The 19,727-nt window shown below is 36.9% G+C and overlaps 1 protein-coding gene across 2 annotated transcripts in view; it reads left to right on the top strand.

Annotated features, from left to right (window-relative positions):
- Positions 1–19,727, top strand: part of ZFYVE26 (zinc finger FYVE-type containing 26) — a 3,506,023-nt gene that overhangs the window by 1,970,932 nt on the left and 1,515,364 nt on the right. For both annotated transcript variants that reach the window (XM_044074068.1, XM_044074069.1), the window contains one exon: positions 18,710–18,832. In XM_044074068.1, the coding sequence (XP_043930003.1) occupies positions 18,710–18,832 (123 nt within the window). The remainder of the gene's footprint in view (positions 1–18,709; positions 18,833–19,727) is intronic.

Raw genomic sequence — 19,727 nt, 5'->3', positions numbered from 1 at the left:
TAGTATCAATCTATGAACCTATAAGACTGAATACTATTTATGTTTTGATGAAGCAGTCAAGTTTTAAGAGCAGCATATATATAATTTGTAGCAGGGTACACCATGCTCCCCCACCTCTCTTCTACTAACATATTCCATAGTGAAAGAATATCACTGAAGACAAATCTGTGTTAACAGTAGCTCTGAATCTGACCATTCACCTCCCAAACTTTTACCCAACCTACTGAAATTACAGAGAACATTGTATTTCTTGTACATATGCAAGACAGCACTAATATTATGATAGAAAGGCTAATGAATTGAGAGAGACCAGTTTCTGTTTGTTTCAGTCAAGGGTGGGAAAGACAGAACAGAAGAGTTCTGATAAGGCGGTGGAAATGTGAGTTGCTGAAAATGGAACTCCAGGTTGAGAAGGTGATAGAAAATAGCAAAATCCTGTAAATTGATGTAAACTGATAATAGAAATCACCAGCTGAAATGTGTATGATTTCCAGAAGAACTGTCAAGAGAAGAAAAACGGAATTAAAAAGAAAAAAAAGAGAACAAATGTTTCCAAAACAAAGATAGAAAATCAGTTGGAAATGGCAGAAATAGGAGAAATTTCATCAGTCACTCTAGAGAAAACACATCGATCAAGTGCAAGCAGAGATGCTCAGAATTAGTGATACACATCTGGATTGTGTATCCACCAGCAACAAAAAATACAAGAAATGAAAGCAACTTTAGGAATGAAATTAGCAGGAAAGGCATCAAAAGAAAAAATGGCAAAAAAAATGAATTACAAAAAATAACACAGAAATAACATAATTAGAAAATAGATGTCAGAAAGATAATGTAACATTTCAACTTGAATATAAGAACTACAAAAATTTTATGAAGAACTTAATCACATAGACTGGGCTTTCTTTCAATGACAATAAATTAGAGTACACAAATTGAATGCACCATGTGCAGGAGCCAGAAAACAACACAGACCCATCAGCTAAAAGAAGAGATTATTTTTCCATTTTGTGGAAAAAAGGAACAATTCTAAGTGTTTGGGATACCAAAGTTTATGTCCTTAGTATGAGACATTAAACTGAGGCCCCATCTGCCTGAGCTGGTAGCTCAGATGGATGTTAAAGATCCCACAGTACCTGTATGGCCAAATTTTCACTAGTAGTAGTAATATAAATGCCACCTTGGGCCTCTCCTGAAAAGAGGTTACTAGCCGAGTGGGATTGATTTGGTCAGCAAATAAATAAATGTTGTAGATACTTATTTTTTCACACTAGGCCTGAAGCAGGAAAATGTTTTCATTTCTTGCATGAGAAAATACAGATAGATGAAATTATGATTCATATCCAGCTTTACTTGGTGTTTAATCCAATGGGACTGAAGACCTATAAGGATTCTCTGACTGGTCAAAGAACTTAATGAAAGGAAGGAAGGAAGAAATATAAAAAATAAATGCAGATGGAGAAAGACTCTGCACTAAGTGAAGCAGTAAATGGAGGAAAAACGCATGGCCACTCATGCAGAAAGATAATCAGCAAAACCTTTCCCAGTCTTCCAAAGAAAAATGCAAGAAAAGGCAAAGGAAGTAAAGAATCTCTCAAAAAATGAGAGACTTGGCATGGATGAATGAATTAGATCTGTTGAACAAAGACAGTGATCAAAGTATGCTTGAGTAAGTGTTGACTCTTAAAAGAAAATTGTTGACTGTAGCCCATATGAATCTTTGCAGTTTCTACAACAGTAAGTACTGTGTTTACATGTTCTGATGTATTGGTTTTAGCTGAAAAGTTTAAAAGATGCAGAGTAAGTGGAAGTTAATTTTAATTAGTTAAAATTGTTCTGTTGTTTAAAGTATATGGGGAATCTATAATTATAGATTACTGCTCACTTCTAGTTTGGCTAAACTTAAGCAGAAGTTCTAATTTTCATATTTGTGGACTTTATTAGAAAGCATGTTAAGAAAGCAATGTTATTAGATAAACAGGCTATTTGAGGAAACTGTAATAAATAATGAACTAATGGCTAAGTTTAGCCCAGAAGAGGACAGAAAGCAGCAGCAGCAATCTCTGTTTTCCCGTTTCTACATAGGTTTGAGGTGTCATGTCAACTGTTGCCATTCTCGATTGAATGCCACTCTCTTACCTTTTTCGACAGTCATGATTGACTTTTGCAGGTTTTCTCTCACACAGTCCATCCATCTCTTTGCTGGATGTCCTCATTTCCTCTTGCCTTCTTCCTGTCGGTCCCAAGTCTTCCTCACCAGATTGTCTTTTGCTTTTCGGCATTTGTGCCCAAACCACCATTATCTGTTCTTGTTGGCTTCTGCTCTGATGTCCTCATTTATTTGTCTGTCCAGTGTTGTGCATTCTATCACCTGTCTCAGGCACTTCATCGACTCTAACTTCGTCCATTACTCTGCCTTTACTGCCTAAGTTTCTGTACCATACAGTAGAACTGGTCGCACCATTGTTTTGTACATCTTACTTTTCAGCTTCTTTGGCATTCTTTTGTCACACTGGCCCTGACACTGCACCAGTTGTCTGCAGCCCCTCTGATTCAAGCATTGATCTCCTCATTCAGACTTCCCTTCTCAACAAACCCTTCCAGATACTTGAAGCTATTAACCTGTTCGCCTGTCTTCCCTTCTCCCTCCATTCTCAGCTTCTTTTGATTTGCGTAATTTGCTCCCATTATACCTGTATTATTTGTACTCACTTTCATCCCACGTGGTTTCAGTTTTGCATTCCATCCCCTTTCCTGTGCTGAAGTTCTTGCTCAGAGTCTGCTTATATTTCCTCATTGTCTGCATACAATAACTTTGTTGATCTGTCTCCTGCTGTTCATACTATAGTCCATCATCAGTATGAACAGCAGTGTGCTCAGAGCTAATTCAGCTGAATCCTGATGCACGTTTACTCCCACTGGGAACTATTCTGAAAATTCTGAACACTGTTCATACTCGTCTTTGGGCCGTTGTACATAGCCTGTGCTAATTTTACCAATATTCCTGGGATTTTGAAGCACTGAAGGACTCCCCAAATCAGCTTTCTTGGGACTTTGTCGTATGCCTCCTACAAGTCTAGGAATATCCATTTGGACTCTTTTCTCACCTTTAGCTTCTTTTCAACTGTCTGTCTCACTGCAAGCATTGGGTCACTTGTGCTGCATCCTATGTAATTTGCTGATACCTTTTTCTAAAAATCTCAATTCCAGTTCTTTTGTCTGTGTTATTGTATTCACTACATCGAATGTGGTTGGTTTAGACTTTGAGTTCCATTTTGTAGTAATTGCTTTTTCTTTTTGGCAGCCAACAGAATTCAACTCAGCAAGGCCTTACTATGGCTAAGCAATTCAGATCAAAAAATAATTTCCTTAGTTATACCATGTTGCTCACACAGTATTTCTGACAGAGTAGTCTGCAGGGAATTTTCAAGGTCTGCCAACTCATTACACTCCCAAAGAAATGTGTTCCCAGTTACCATTTTTTCCACCGCATCACACCTCCAGCATTTGCAATGTACCTGAGAAAAAATTATCTGGAGTCTGCTTGGGGTGTAAAAGTAACTGTGCAAACACTTCCAAACAAAAATCCTAAATCTTCTAGACTTTGTTGCATATTTGAGAACCATGAATATATCCTCCCATTGTTTCTTCTTGAATTGTTTATCCAGTCTTTCTACCTAATCTTTTCTAACCTCTGACTGATTCCTGTAGTTATCATACAGTATTGTATATGGCTTACTAATTATCCCTTTTTTAACTAGAACTTCTGTTCTAGCATCTACTAAAACCTCTAACTGTGCTGGTATTTAACTCAGGATACTCCTATTCCTTTCTCTTTGCCTATACTTTGATATCAGTCCTTGATAGGGAAGGCAGTCTGTAGTCCAAATGTATTCTTGGTCCCTTCCCAATCTGTTACCTTTCTGTCTCTAATTGTTCGCTCCCAGTACCTTGGTACTTTTGTCAGTTTTCTGCAGTAAATTCCAGCCCCTTCTTGCCTATTCTCTGTGCCCCTAATTGCAGTAATCCTTATTTGCAGAACCTTCTTTCTCCTTTTCCTTGTTGGCTTAGTTCTTAAGAATGCATTCTGCTACTTTATGAATATAATATTCTGTATGGCTGTTATTCTACTTAAAGGGTTAGTTGGAAGTTCATGATGAGATCACTGATGGCATATGTTTTTCCACAAAAATAGATAACTTTAGTATTTCACTTCTGACGAGGGGCCCAGGCTAACGTCAACTGTGGAGGTTCAGTCTGTTAAGAAGAACCAGGCAAGAATGTCCACTTTTCACCATTATTTTTTTCTTTATAAGCTGGATCCTAGGATGGGGGTGACAAGGTGCATTTAAATAACAAAATGACAGCCTGTTTTTTAGATGTGTCTGTTAATAGCTCTGCTATTAGAAGAACAATCTACAACAACTGGAAAATTATAGAAAGAAATAGTGAATGTTATAACGTAGTAGGCAGCCGTCCATTATTTGTTTTATAAGACCACCAGTAGTTTTAAAGCATTATTGCTGAAAGAAAATATAAAAATTCCCCTGGCTTTTGCAAATAAAAGCAAAGGACATATAAATTTGAGACTTGCACAGTATGGAGGTTTATTCATGAAGGACCTTAGGTTTTATTAGAACACTCAGAACAAACCATTAGGAGTTATGAGTAGATTTACCTGCAATTCTAAGGGAGTAGTGTTTCTAAGCTAAAGAATGAATCACTTTTTGTGGTAGTTTTGTTCAGTTTATTTATATGCCACCAATCGGATCAGTCTTGTTTTATTTTTTGGTAGACAACACAGAATTCTCAGAAATCTACTTAATACCTTGGGTGAGATGCAGAAATCCTTAAATTCATTGATCAGACAAGTGAATGAAATTTAAAATACGAAAGGTGGCTCCTATGTACCAGAAGATGATGAACCGACCATTATTGAAGGAAATCTGGAAATAACTTTCTCCGGATCAGATGGGGGCCATAGTTTTAGCAATATGGCTACAATTTTCAGTAGTAACTATAACCCCTTTATAGACTCTGATAATGTACAAACTGGATATTTACTTAAACATGAACTAAGGGGTTATTTAGATAATCTGGAGAGACAGTTGAAAAAAATTTGAGCTATTTCTATAGAAAACAAATATTTTGAGCACTGTATCAGCCTTGGGATTGTCCCTAAAGGACTTTGATTTTTTTTTAAGTTTCTAAATGGAACCACGTCCAGTGATCCATTTTACAAAATCTTGTTGAATTTTTTTAATAATGCTGTCTTTGAGTTTCTGAGGGTTCTTATTGAAAATAATTATATTATGGGCCAAGTAAGGGAGAACATCAATAATGTAGATGAACATATTAACAAGTGCCCAATTTGTGTTGTGAATATGGCAACATTTGTTTGGTAAAGCAGAACACCGTATAGCCAAAGCCAATAAATAAATAAACAAACAGTCCAGGCAACAGCAGGATACAGCTAAATGGTATAATTTAATAAAAGTTCACACAAGTGCTTTCACCCTGACTCAATGCAGGGCTTTTTCAAGTGAACTACATAAACATAATATCCCCCATTTAAATACCCTGTCATGGTAAAAAAGGCACAAAAAGATCTTAAGGGAAAATGCACCCCTTTACATTTAAAGTGCTAAGCAAGCAGTATTAATTAGTATTGTATAGATAAATTCATCCACAGTTAAATATATTCTAATCAACAATTACAATCATTTCCCACTCTTGAAATACTAAACAAATCAATAAGTAATATGTTTGCACATAAATTCATTCATCCATAGTTTGTCAAAGTATCACATTAAGTACATTCAGCTCAACGAGTGCAATCATTCCCTGAGCAGTTCAGTAGAAAACCATAAGAAAGCAATACATAGACAACTAGCTTATAACAATCCTTAAGCAGTGAAGGATAAAAAGTAATAATAATAATAAGGGCTTAAAAAATATATAATAAAAACAAAAAATAAATAAAAATGTGATAATATAATAAAAATAGCCAAGCAGGATGTAATAATGTAAATACATATAGATACTGAAAGGTATTTAAAACCCAACATATTGTTATAGCTTCTCAGCCCTCTTAATTAAGTAGGGCTTAATGGAAATGTGGTCATTTAAACCCGGGGTTGGGCTGCATTCAGTTTTAATTGCCAGTAGGTTTCCCTACACCATAACCAATTCTCCCAATCACACCCCCCCCCCACCAGGGTCAACACGAACTTGCTTCAAAATTCCAAAAAGAAAACCCAAATGGTTAGGTTCTTCATGTAAATGTCTATATAATGCATTATTCAAGTACTTTTTCTTAATATTATAAGTGTGCTCATAAATATGTTTGTTTAATGTCCTTTCCGATTTCCCTACGTAAAACCTGGGGCAATCCTTACATAAGGCCAAATATACTATGCCCCTGGTCATGCAGTTATGTTTCCTAAAGTGTACAATACTTCTCTTGTCGTTGTCTAATGTTATAACTTTTGTCCATAATGAATCTGCAGTAACCACATCACCCACATTTTCTAGTTCCAGAACACCCTGGATCCTAACTCCCTCTATTCCTTTCAAAGAACTTTTTTGGATTGATCCCCGTTTTAAAAACAAAGCTAGGGTTTTCACCCACACTGTGTAAAATGTCTTGATTGAATTTTAAGTTTCCAATTTCTTTCAAATAATCCTTTGATGTCCTTTGAAGCATTACTGTACTATAAAACCAGTGCTTTTTTGAATTTTTGTTGTTCTGTAATGGTTCTACAACCAAGGGTGTTCTGCAAGGTACTACCTAACAGGAAAATACTTCATGCCTCATTCCTCAATAACTTCACCAGCTATCTCCTCAATCAACTTACTAGGGTAGCCCCTTGAATAACCCAGAGATAAAGGAGATCTCAGAAAGCAAATCACCCTTCTCCAAGGTCATCCTAGCAGCCCTAACCATCTGACCTTTGACTGTGCTTCTTTTCTGTTTCCAAGGGTGGGCACTGTTGTATGGAAGGTAAGAGTTACTGAAAGTATTTTTTTCTGTGTACTCTAGATTTTAAACATCCCTTACTTTTATCCAGCCTCACATCCAAGTAATCAATTCTCTTGTAATGAAATTTAAATGTAAATTTCAAAAAACTGGTGGTCGAATTAAGAAACTCAATGAATTCAGTTATGGAATCCACAGGTCCATCCCAAGTTATGAAAATATCATCCAAAAACTGTCGGTACAACTTTATTTTGTTCCAATAAACAGGATTAAATACATTATCTGTTTCCCATTTTTAGAAGACTAGGTTGGCATATATGGGGCACATGCTGCCCCCATAGCTACCCCCCAACTTGTTTAAAGGTCTACCCTTCAAAATAAATGTTGTTCTCTAACACAGTCCTTATAAGTTTGACCAATAGATCTACGTCAAAGCTAAGAGATGAACTTTTTTCATTCAAAAGTGCCCAGAATAAATCCAAACCCTCCTCCACAGGTATACAGGAGAGCAGGTCTACCACATCAATGGTTAGAAAATGCACATCCCCTCCATATGTTTCCAGTGTTAGGCCCCGTAGAAAATCCCACAAGTTCTTTAATAAATATGCATAGTCATCCACAATGTGTTTGAGAGTGTGGTCCAAAAAAGTAGCTATGGGGGTAGGTCTTAGATCCCTCACCTGAAACTAAAGGTCTATATGGCGGTTTGGTGGTACTCATGTATCTTGGGAATACTGAAAAAAGAAGCAATTCTAGCCTTCTTAATTACCAATGTACTACCCAATTTATTATCAAGTCTATTTTCTAATATTAGTTCTTCTATTACCAGGTCAATTTTCCTATAAGCAATGTTAATTTCATTAATTGAAACTGGTACATATACATTGATATCATTCAAAATTTCCAAGATCTTACTTGAGTAATCAATAGCGTTAACTAAGACCATACCGCCTCCCTTATCAGGTTTCATAATACGGACTTCCTTATTTAACATTAGTTTATTTAAGGTTTGCTTTTCTTCCATAGTTAAGTTAGATTTGAAACCACATTTTCTCCTAAAATTTTTGCCAATACTTAAACCATAAATGTCAGATGCACATACCTCCTCCCCCAAGGTAAGCTTATATTCCTTAAAAAAAGCACCTTAAATGTATGCTCAGCGTATATACCTTAATTGCAAATACCAACTCATAAATACCAGCCAATAGGGTGGGTCATTCCCAATTAGATCCCATCATAGATCACAATTATTTAAATGCATGGAAGAAAAAATAGGCCTCCACCAGCAGTAGTGCCCAGCCATTACATTCAGCCATATGCATTTTCTACTTGAGATACCTTCTGTAGCCATGGTTTCTATTATTGGTACATAGGTAATAATAGCAGGGTAATAACATTGCTAGCTGCAGCAATATATTCTCAATACCAAAAACAGCCATTCCAGTATTCCAAACAGATTATCTCCTTGTTACTAACTTGTTCATCAGCAGCAAAGCTTCTACAATAGTACAAAAATTGAAATAGCCACAGATAAAAAGTTATACAACAAATAAACCCAAAGGAAAATGAGAAAACCACATATATTGAAGCAGTGGAAAGTTCTCTGCCCACCAGAAACTCATTCATTGAAGAATCAAACTCACACACACTCTTACATATACTTTCTCCCCTACAACAAAAAACCCACACCAAAACACACACCACACACACACACACACACACACACACACACCCACACACACACACACACACACACACACACACACACACACACACACACAACAACAGCCAAAATCCACAGTCTCCTGTACAGCACACACACACACACACACCAAAACACACACACACACACACACAAAACAACACACATACTTTCAATTTTATTCTAGCCATTTTATAAGTGGACAACAAGATAATAGAAGAAAAATTTTTGTTAAAATCAAAGATTTTATGAAAAACCTCAAGATTTAAAACAGAGTAATGGAACACACCAATCTGTTTCTCTCAATTTTCTGACATATACTACAAAAACGTGTCAACCTCATTTATGACACCCAGGCAAAAGCAAACCCTCACATGCAACACACATCTACCAGAATGAAGATCTCCTCTTTATTTCAGAACATATATCTGGACCAATTTATTTTACATATACCATCATAAACCACACACACACAAAATCTGCCACCCATTTTTCTGCCTGAGAAAACTAAGTAATAAATCCTGACTGCAAACTTTTTTCATATTGACCAATGCAAAAAATAAAACATTTGGATAAAAAATCTACTACCTCTTTACGGCTAAAAATCACTTAAGTGACTAATTTTTACAGAACTTCTGATATCTGAATGACTGACTGGAAGCCCTTTGATATCTTTCAGACAAAGCTGGTTTGAGGTTATGGTTCTTTGTGAAACACTGACTTTGCTTTTTTTTTTTTTTTTTTTGGCAAGCCTTATTTTTCTGTTGTGCTGACCTGATGACTTTGAGTCCATATGAATTCCTTTTTATGTGTTGTTTTTTTTTTTTGGCAAACTATTTTCTGTTGTTTCTCCCCTGATCTTTTATCTATGTTGAATGAAAACCTCTGTGTGTGGGTTTTTTTTTTTGTCTGGGGTTTTGATCTCCTGAGCTAAAAGCCATCTTATGAATAGAATGCATAAATGAACAGTGCATATACTATGTTTACATGATGGGTTTTTTGAATCTAATCCCTAAAGACTGAGAACCATCCAGGGCTTGTGTAAAAGGGACAGCCGGTATACATTTTATTAATGCATTAATTAGCCTGGTTGCCTACATATGTGATATGATAGTGGAGGAAAACATAATAACAGTTTATGCCTCACATAGCTTAGTGGTTGTTTAATTTGACTATGGTGGGAGGGCTGATATAAGCACTTAAGACTGACTTTTTCCGTACCTCACATACAATAGTGGTTAAGTGGCGTTTGTTAAAAAGACTGCCTGGGCTAATGTTATAACTTAACTTTTTTGAATGTGCCATTTAGCTGGAAGGGGTCCCTGATATATTATGGAAATTGGTATTTATTTTTTCTTTTGCCATTAATGTAAGTAGAACATTTATGTTAAGATGGTGATCATGGTCCTGTGTTCTAAACATCAGATTGTGCTTAAGCAGTTATGGTGTATAGGTAACCAGGTGCATATTTTAGGAAAATCAAGAGCTGTACAGTATCTGTGATTGCTTTTATATTTTATACTTTGACTTTTGGTGTATGGGTCTAGTTTTAAAACCTATTTGACTTAGCATTTGTGTTCTTTCTGCACCTTTTTATTGCAGAATGTGTTTATAAAATGTGTTTATATTGTGTGCTTAATTATTTTGTGTGGGAGTTAAAGTGACTGTTAGCTTGTTATTGCGGCACACAATGTGTGGTAACATTTGCTGTGTGGGGCACAATACTTTGTCTGGCTGTGCATTGGCTTTGCCTGTCTTACAATAGGGGGTAACATTTGGCTTTGGCACAGGCAGGAGTTGGCACACAGTGTACCTAGGTATTTGACCTGCATGGGTGGCGATGTCTGCTGCTCGTTATGCCTTGCGCGTAGTTGACTAAGCTTAAGTTTTTGTAGAGTACTTAGACTTGCCAATGCCAAACACCGCCCTTTGTGAGGAACCTTGCCAACTTACCATCATATGTAAGTTGCCAAAAGATAAATGAAAAAAAGTGTAAAAAGAGGCGTGTAAATCTTTTTGTAAAATCCAGAATTAATAAGGCAATAAAAAATAAAATAACCATGTAACCCGATCTGATTACATAAAATGTAAAAATAAAATGCTTTTAACCTTTATTTTAATCAAAATAAAATACTTTTCACCAACTAATTACAAAAATGCTTTTCTTTCTTTATTTTGTTAATCTGGTAAGGGGGATTGCACAACTAATTTTTGCGGTACTACTGTTGGTAAACCCACAGGCGTTTGAGGCAGGGGTTTGTTGTGTGCATACCCTGCAGACTTGGCTGGAGTGTTTTGCTTTGTGCAAGCTTTCTTTCTTTTGCTATGTTACTACACACTGACACGGTATTTGCTTGGCAAACACTTCTTTTCTTTTTATCCGGACAGTAATGATTGTTTTGGCATATGTGTATCCACTACACACCCACTGCATCCACAGCACTGGGCTCGTACTCGTGCACATGTCCTCTGCACACATACTGCTGCACTCACACCCATCGTTGCAGGCGCACTACAGCATGCAAGAGCTTCACTCATTGCTTGGACCATAGGCGCTCCGTGCAGACTGTTCTTCTTGCATGGGGCATATTAGTTTAGGGGAATATTAGTTAATAGAACTGAGAAATTATTATTTTGCTCATTAGTTCTTTTTGCACCCTGAAAACTGCCTATGTGCTTGTAAGCCAAAAAAAAAATATAAAAGACAAAAATATAAAAATAACAAGGATTGTCCTCCATAAAATATAAGTGAAAATCGTGAATGTTGTGCATTCTGCGTGGAGGCTCTGGCAAATGGGCGTGCCTATGTTGCGGTTGTGCATCCAATGGACGCAACTCTGTGGTAGGCTGTGGCCGCAATCAAGCGCGGACGACATCCACAACACAAAAACTAAAAAAGAAAAAAGCCATGTAGAGAACAAAAATGACAACATATAATCTAGATAGATGGCATTACCTAGAACTCTTTGTCATGAAATTTAAATGTAATATCTTAGCAAAAATGTCAGAATTAGAGCTTGGATATCCTGCGATCAAATTTCTTTTACACAGATATAATTAGCGACATTCTATCATACGAGTAAATATGTGACATTCTAAAAGTAATCTACATATCAATAAAAACTCTAAAAGGTATAATCAGAAGCTTGTAAAAGCATACATTGTACTTAGTATATATAATCAGAAGCAAGTATATTAATAAAGAGTATAGTTCATGTGTTTTAACCTTCAGAACTTGAAAGAATTAAAAGGTTTTTTAAAGATAATATTCAGTTACCAACAAAAACTGCGGTACACAAAAACAACTACTACAACATGGGAACTACAACACGAAAACTTTGCTAAACAAAATAGGAAAGATATACAAAAAAAATTAGGAGGAAATTGGTAAAAGATGAAAAAATATGTAAGGAAGATTTTATTAAAGATGTCCTTAAATCATAATTATTCAATTATGTGTCCCAGACTTAGCATTGTTAATGTTATTTAATCCTATTATTTCCATGAGAAAAAGAGGAGGTCACAAAAAAAGACAAATGTTCAATGGTTTTTGATGTTTGGTGACTTTTTTCACAATTTCAAGCTTGATTTTTTGAGGTTTCTTGTCTTTTTTTCCTTTTGCTAGTTTTGCATTGACTGAATAAGTTATGCTTTTTTTTTTCCCACAGTTTTTTTACGTCATTCTTCTCTGATTCTATTTATTTTATTCTATTTTATTTAACATTTCTGTTGGAGAGTGCTGACTGGGAAGAACAGAACTGGTGGAAATTCACTGGATTCAACACACCCACACTATGTCTTTGGAATAGAGAAGGAAAGAATTACCTGGAAGAAATACAAGAAATACAAATGAAAGAAGGAAGACATGCAGAGAAGGCACCTCAGCCAAACAATGAAATGGAAACTGAAAACCTCTTGCTGTGGCAAACAGCATTAACACTGCAGCTACCCCTGCCCATAAAACTTTTTTTTGCTGCTTTCAAAGCATCTGCATGTTATTATTTTTTTCTGTCTAACTTATATCCATGACCTCCTCAAAAACTGGTAGGGCTGGGTGGAGGGGGGGGAATTATATGTACTTGCCTTTCTAAATTGAATTGTACTTCCTTCATCACACTTGTCGAACATTAGGGCAAAATTAAATTTTCTTATAAATAATTTTAGTTCAATGAGGGTATCACAAACATCAAAGCTCACAGATGGCACAAACTTAAAGCTCTTGTCAAAAAGGTGGAAATGTTCCAATTTAATCTGAGTCCCACTCAAGTTAAAAAATTTAAAGCCATTGTAAGAATAGGTTACACCATCCGGGTCCACAATTATACCTTCCCTTTCTTTTTTGTTTTTACCTGACTCTTTCCCCCTGCCCGCCGAAAAAGCCTGTTAACTCACATCCTCCTCATCCTCCCCACCAGCTGTATGTCCAGTAAAATCTAGACCCATCTTCGGGTCCAAAGGGTTTCATTCGGAACATGTGGATTACCATCATCAATACTAACCCCTTCATTCCACTTTTGAACTAAATTGACATTTTCAACAACATTAGACATTTCATACACTTTACTTTTAGCTATTCTCCCTTTAAAAATGTAAGCTCTGTTCTCTCCATACTGCTTTAAATCCCTAATTAACTTTTTTTGCTTTCTTAAGTAAACATCCTCACATTTTCTTTCTACACGAATAAAACTGTGTTCATATGCATCTTTATAGAAGTCAAACAGCAAATCACTTCTAATAGCTTGATTTGACCTTTCTGCATCCTTCAACAAATATTCTACTTGAATACTTTAACATTAAAGTTATAATTTTAAACCCACAGTCATCAAAAATCTGGTTAAATTCACAAGGCATGACATTGTCATATACAAAACCATCAGGGTACTTGCAAACACGTAGTCCCTGTGGAACAGTATGTTTAGCAATATCTTCTAAATATGCAATATCCAAATTTACACATTTAATTTTAAAAAGTCTGTTCTCCAAGTCTCTTAATTCCTTCCTTTAGGAAGCCATAGCAACAGAACGTTCAACCACAGTGTAAATTTTTTTTTTTTTTTTTTTATATTATTTTCCAAGTTAACACTGAAAATGTTCACACTGTTCTTAGTCTGGTCAAACCAGTCTCTCAAGTTGTTGAAACCAATCGAATCAGCATTAGATGGACTAACAGAATGAGTAACAGTACCTGAAATTGAATTCAAGCCAGTCCACTGAACCTCAGTGTTTAGTTGTCCATTCTGTCCACTGTTCGATAAAACGGGACCCTCCTTCCTTGTAAACCCTTCGGTTTCCCCACTAGATATTCCTGAATACAACGACTGACTGCCATAACCAGTTTGAGTAGCAGAAACAAACTCACGGAGAGAAACATTCGTAACCTGTCCTCCACGTACATTAACCTGTGTTGCAACCCAATTGGTTGATAATTCTTTGCCCTGCCCACATGGAAATGAGTCATTCATTTGCGTTAAAACCTCCAAACAGGAAAAGTCAGTTTTCAGACTCCTCATCTCTGCATTCAAGCCAGAAATAGCTGCGGCCATCTCACTCTGCTGTTAACACAACCTCACCAGGTCTGTATGACCAGTTCCTTCCTCCAAACCGGCTTCCCCATCTAAAGTTGTCATATCCTGCACACCCAGTTCTGCACACTGAAAACAAACCAAATAAGTAAAGCAGAACACTGTATAGCTAAAGCCAACAAATAAATAAACGGTCCAGGCAACATCAGGATACAGCTAAATGGTATAATTTAATAAAAGTTCACACAAGCGCTTTCACCCTAACTCACTGCAGGGCTTTTTCAAGTGAAATACATAAACATAATATCCCTCCATAGACAGCAGCTAAAAGAAGTAAGTTCAAAAAGAAGCACTCATTTTGCGACTATTTTAAAACTGAAGACAAAGTGCATTTAAGTAATAAAATGCCAGCCTGCTTTTTATGTCTGTTGATCGTTCTGCTATTAGAAGAGCAGTCTGCAACAATTGGAAAATTATAGAAAGAAATGGTGAAGTTTATAATGTAGTAGACAGTTGTCCATTATTTGTTTATAAGACCAGTAATTTTAAAGCATTATTGGAGAAAGAAAGTACAAAAATTCCCCTGGCTCTTACAAATAAAAGTAAAGGAGCATATAAATGTGGGACTTGTACAGTTTGTAGATTTATTCATGAAGGACCTTATGTTTTATTAAGCACTTGGATCAAACAATTTGGAGCGCAGGCAGATTTACCTGCAATTCTAAGAGAGTAGTGTATATAAACTATATTGTGAATCTGTCCCATTGCTCTTTTTTGTGGTTATTTTGTGTGTTATTCGGTTTATTTTGATACAACCAATTGGATCAGTCTTGTTTTTATTTTTTTTCCAACTTTCAAAAGTGTTTTCTCATAAAAAAAATGGAGACACAGAGGCCATCAGGTACTAGCATTGGCTCTACACACCTATAGCTGGAAATAAATGCACAGTGCACAAACACTTTTTAGTGACAATGATTTGAAACAAGCAGCTTTATTTCAGGATCTTATCAGTAAAATTCCTGACCCCCCCTCCCAAAAAATAGGCCAAACTGAAAACATGCTATGTAAAACATTCTTTCCTCCACACATTCACTCTTCAGCCCTCAGATTCCACTGGACGATTCTGTCTGGAAAAAGAGAAATAAATATAGGGCCACACAAAAACACACGTATGCACACTTTGGGGAAAAATATGCAATCAAAAATAATATGGGTCTGTATCACGTAGTTGAAGTGCTGTAACTTCGACTGACATATGTTCTAACACATATGTCCGAAGTTACGGAACTTCGATTACGTATAAAAAAATAAAAACAATGGAAAAATGTAAAACTTGTTTTATGCAGGGGGTCAAACCCCCCTTGCCCCCCCCCGCTACTTAAATATACCAACTCCGAGATTGCACGAAATTGAAGTGAATGGAAACCTCCGCTTATGGAGATTTCCATTCACACACACGAACATTTATAAATTTGATCATATAGTCTTCGCCATATGTCGTTGGAAATTGTAAATGTTCAACTACGTGATATAGACCCAATAATGCTTCCAGTAATAGAAATAATAGCATGCCCAATTGTTGAAATTGATGAGTGCAGAAGAGCACTGTAGTGGAAATTACCAAGTAAGTTATATAAATAAAAAAATAGTTCTCCTTTATAGACATTAAAGGGTTTTCTCCTCCCTTAGTTATTAAAAAAAATCCTCTTCATTGGTTATGTCTGTAAATATTTGTCACATGTGACTTAAGGTTTCCATTAACCATCTTGTTATAGTACAATATGTCCATCCAAGATCACTGTTGCAGTATTCTTTACAAGAGGCATATCTTGCCAAGGGTATCTGTACATCCATCCAGCATACCAAAGCCTGGGCCCTTCCCCACACTCTACATCCGATGCATGACCCCTGCCTGAAGGCAGAATACACATAAGGGACATATACCCGCCGATACCTCAGAACTAGTTTGTTGCCATTCCGAATGTAGAACTCTGGCTTCGGTCTGTTGGTTGTATGTCTCTGAGCTGATTACCTAGCCGTTGGGCAGGTAAGTACCCTACTGGGGACCCTTCCCTTCCTTTTTCTTTAGTTTGTGAAACTTTTAAGTACATGTCATCCAGAAAAGAGAAATGTGATTAGGGTAGACAGATTCCCTGTAAGGACCGTCACAGTAAATGTTTGTTTTGCTTGAGAGTGTTTGATTTGTAATTCATTCTTCTATAAGACTGTACACAGCCGTCTGTCTTCTTTGTCAGTTTATTTAAAAAGCATTTGAAGCTCCAGTAAAAAAAAATCTAAAACATTTAAGTTGGAAACTTCAGCTGCCCAGCCCCAAATTAACATCTCTGCTGTGTTCAGTGATGAAAGTTACAGTTGCCCAGTTCAGACACCTGCCTCTGCTCTTGAAACCCCATTGGAGGCTGATATGGAACAAGCTACTTGGACATCTGTCAGGACTGAATTGAAATCTGTTGATGATGAAAAGGAGGAACCCAGGCTGGTTATTTCAGGAGGGGGGGGTATTTTTTGGGTCCTTGTCGATGAGGATGTACCGGGTTCGTTAATTGAAGTGCAGGGCTCTGACTGTCTGAGATTTGTGTGGGCTGATATCCCCAGTAAAAAGACTAAACATGGCTCTCCTTTAGCAAGAGACTCTCAAAAGAAATGGCAGGACTTGATGTGGACTAATTAAAGCTCTCATGTCTCTGAAACCCCCTCATAATTTTGGAGTGCCGTCTGCTGTTGGGAATCCTTTTTATTTGCTATTTATTTATTTGTTTGTTTATTTTTGAGGATATGCTCCAGATTTTATAGGAGGTTAGAAAACCAAATGCAAAGCAATCTTGTGTTTCTGAATGGAGATTTTTTTATGGTGCAAGAAACAGAACCAGGACCCCATTGTTGTGAGTATTCCTCTTGCTCTTTTATATCTGTGTGAGTTGTTCAATTCTGGTCTGGCTTACTCTTCTCTTAAGGTCCATTTATCAGGCATTTCTGATTGCCTGCCTTTAGTTCCACCACCTTGTGTTTGATTTGAGGTGGATCCACCTCTTTCTTATAGATTTGAGGTCACTCCACCTCTTTGTTCTAGATTTGAGGCCAAACAATTTTTGGAAGGTGTCATTCACATGAAGCCTACAAGAAAGCTTTTTCCTCCTCCGTGGGACCTGTGTTATGTTATGTCCTGGAAAAGTTGACCTAGCCACCCTTTGAACCTGCAGCCAGTTCCTCCTTAAATTTTACACTTTGAAAACTGTGCTGCTGGTGGTACAGACCCCTGATAAAAGGGTTTCTGAACTGCATGCCCTTGTGGTAGTTTTCCTGGAGACTGCGATTCCCTTAGGACTAATCTTTTTATGCTTAAGGTAGTTAATGACTTATCTTTAAACCAATCTATCAGTCTTCCATCCATTTTCCCCTCATCTCTGAATAGGGCAAAAGGAGTCTTTATTCTTTGGATTTGCATTGGTAGCTCAGATTTTGCCTACACAAGACTAAGGACAGAAAATCTGAGCAAATGTTCATATATTTTCCTGATAAGAAGCTTGATTTGCCAGTCTCCAAGCAAACCATTTCTTCTTGGGTTTTATAAGGCTATTGCTTGTTTTTCCTATTATGGGAAACTGCTCTCTTCCCTGTGTTAGAGCCCATTCTACCTGAGCAGTAGTCTCCTGTTGTGCTTTTTATTTTTTCTTCAAGGGCTTGGATACCATGGACATTCTAGAAGCCAGCTACTTGATCTTTAAACTCTATAAGATTGGGTGTATTTTTTTATGGCCAAAGCAGGTTTTGACAGGTCCATCCTTCAAGGCATTTTGGACTATACTTCAGTTCCTTCTTCTCCCATCCTCTTTCTTCGGTAGCTTTAGTACTTTCCCACTTGTAAGGAGAACTGCAGCATTATTCTTGGATGGACTTAGGACAGTTATGCAAGAACTTGCTGTTACTGTAGATGGTCCTACTGACTACTTTTGGAGTATTCCATCCCTTCTTCCTTAGCATCGGGTAGAGAAAAAAAGGGGATCATATATTTTCCTTTTTTTAATGGGCATTCTGAGGTTTTCAGTTGCTTACATCCCTTATTTACCTCTCTCCTTCGGGCTTAGGTCAGACATATAGAGGGTGGTAGGACCCAGGCTTTGGTATGCTGGCTGGACAAATTAATACCATTGGCAGGATATCCCACTTGTAAGGAATACTGCAACAGTGATTAATATTACATCTGCTGTTGTGGTAACTTCTTGAACAATTTTACTTTTTACTTAGTAACTTGCAGTGGCCAAAAAGAAGTTAAGCAGAACATGGATGTGAAGTTGTAGGATATTCTTTTTAGCTTGTAGAGTTGGAAAAGAACTTTGCTCACCACAGTTGCTTTTTAATTTCATTTGCTTCTGTTTTTGATAAATTTGTGAGTTAGTTCCAGGTGAGCCTGTCTATGCATATCAGTTGCTTCTGAAAAAAATATGTATTTTCCTTCAGTCTGTGTTTTGTAATTTTCAATCACAGGAGTACGATTTATGCGAAAGTTGGGTTAACCTCCATCCTGTCTCCAAAGAGCTGCTGGTCAGGCTTCACATCAGTCACCTTCTTCATCTTCTAGAACTTGAAGATTCAGAGAAAGCATTTCAGGTAAGTTACCTGTAATGAAATAGAAATGTTAAAATGCGTAAATGAATATCTGCAATGCCTTATTTGGTTCATGCATGTAATTTGGTAAGATTGAAAAGCCACAAAGTTAACAGACTCTGTATTGCATTACATCAAGACCTGCAGGATATAAATTTTCCATTACTGTAAAACTGTGATGGCATGTGAAGGGAGTATGTTCTTTTTTCCCTCCATGCTTGACAACTGTTAAGCCACTGCTGGTGTGCTGTCATACATTGATTACCCTTTATGAGGCAAGAGCATAGCTGCTGCCAAAGCTACTGTGTTAGTAACCTCCAGGCTGCCATCAAGACAGATTTTACTTTAAATCCCTTCATTTCTTCCACACACAACTGCAAGGTCCCAAGGGTGAATATGATGTGTGTGTGGCCCTTTCAACAATTTTGAGTGATGCTATCCCTGTATCTTAGCCACCCTTAAAAGTAGATGTGTCTGGTCTGCACTGATGATTGTAGCTGGAGAACATGTTGTATAGAATACCTCCATCTTTCATTCCCATCCCCCTCCAAATAGTTGTTTCAGTGTCCATATTGCTAAACAAACCTGGATTATCTTGGTCATGGTCATAGAGAGGATTTTATCTCTATGTACTACAGAGCTGGCCAAGGCAGTATGTTCTACTCCAAGGACCTGTTTTTCTTAGGTTCATGATCTTTGATTACATGTGGGGGGAAAAAAATGTATCTCATGTCAAGGAGTGTGTCATAATGTAGTAGCTGAAAAATGAACTACAGCAACCTGCTTTACATAAAACTTTTAATATTAACAGATAAATGCTTGTATTTATTATTTCAGGTTAGCATGCACTCAGCTGTTTGGAGATTCGTGATCCTCACTGTGCATCTCAAAGCTGAAA

The sequence above is a fragment of the Protopterus annectens genome, chromosome 6.part0, assembly GCF_019279795.1.
Source record: "Protopterus annectens isolate FY-2018-M chromosome 6.part0, PAN1.0, whole genome shotgun sequence".
In the NCBI taxonomy this organism is placed as follows: domain Eukaryota; kingdom Metazoa; phylum Chordata; order Ceratodontiformes; family Protopteridae; genus Protopterus; species Protopterus annectens.
The sequence above is the reverse complement of the archived record's forward strand: the minus strand, read 5'-3'. Positions and strand labels throughout refer to the sequence as shown.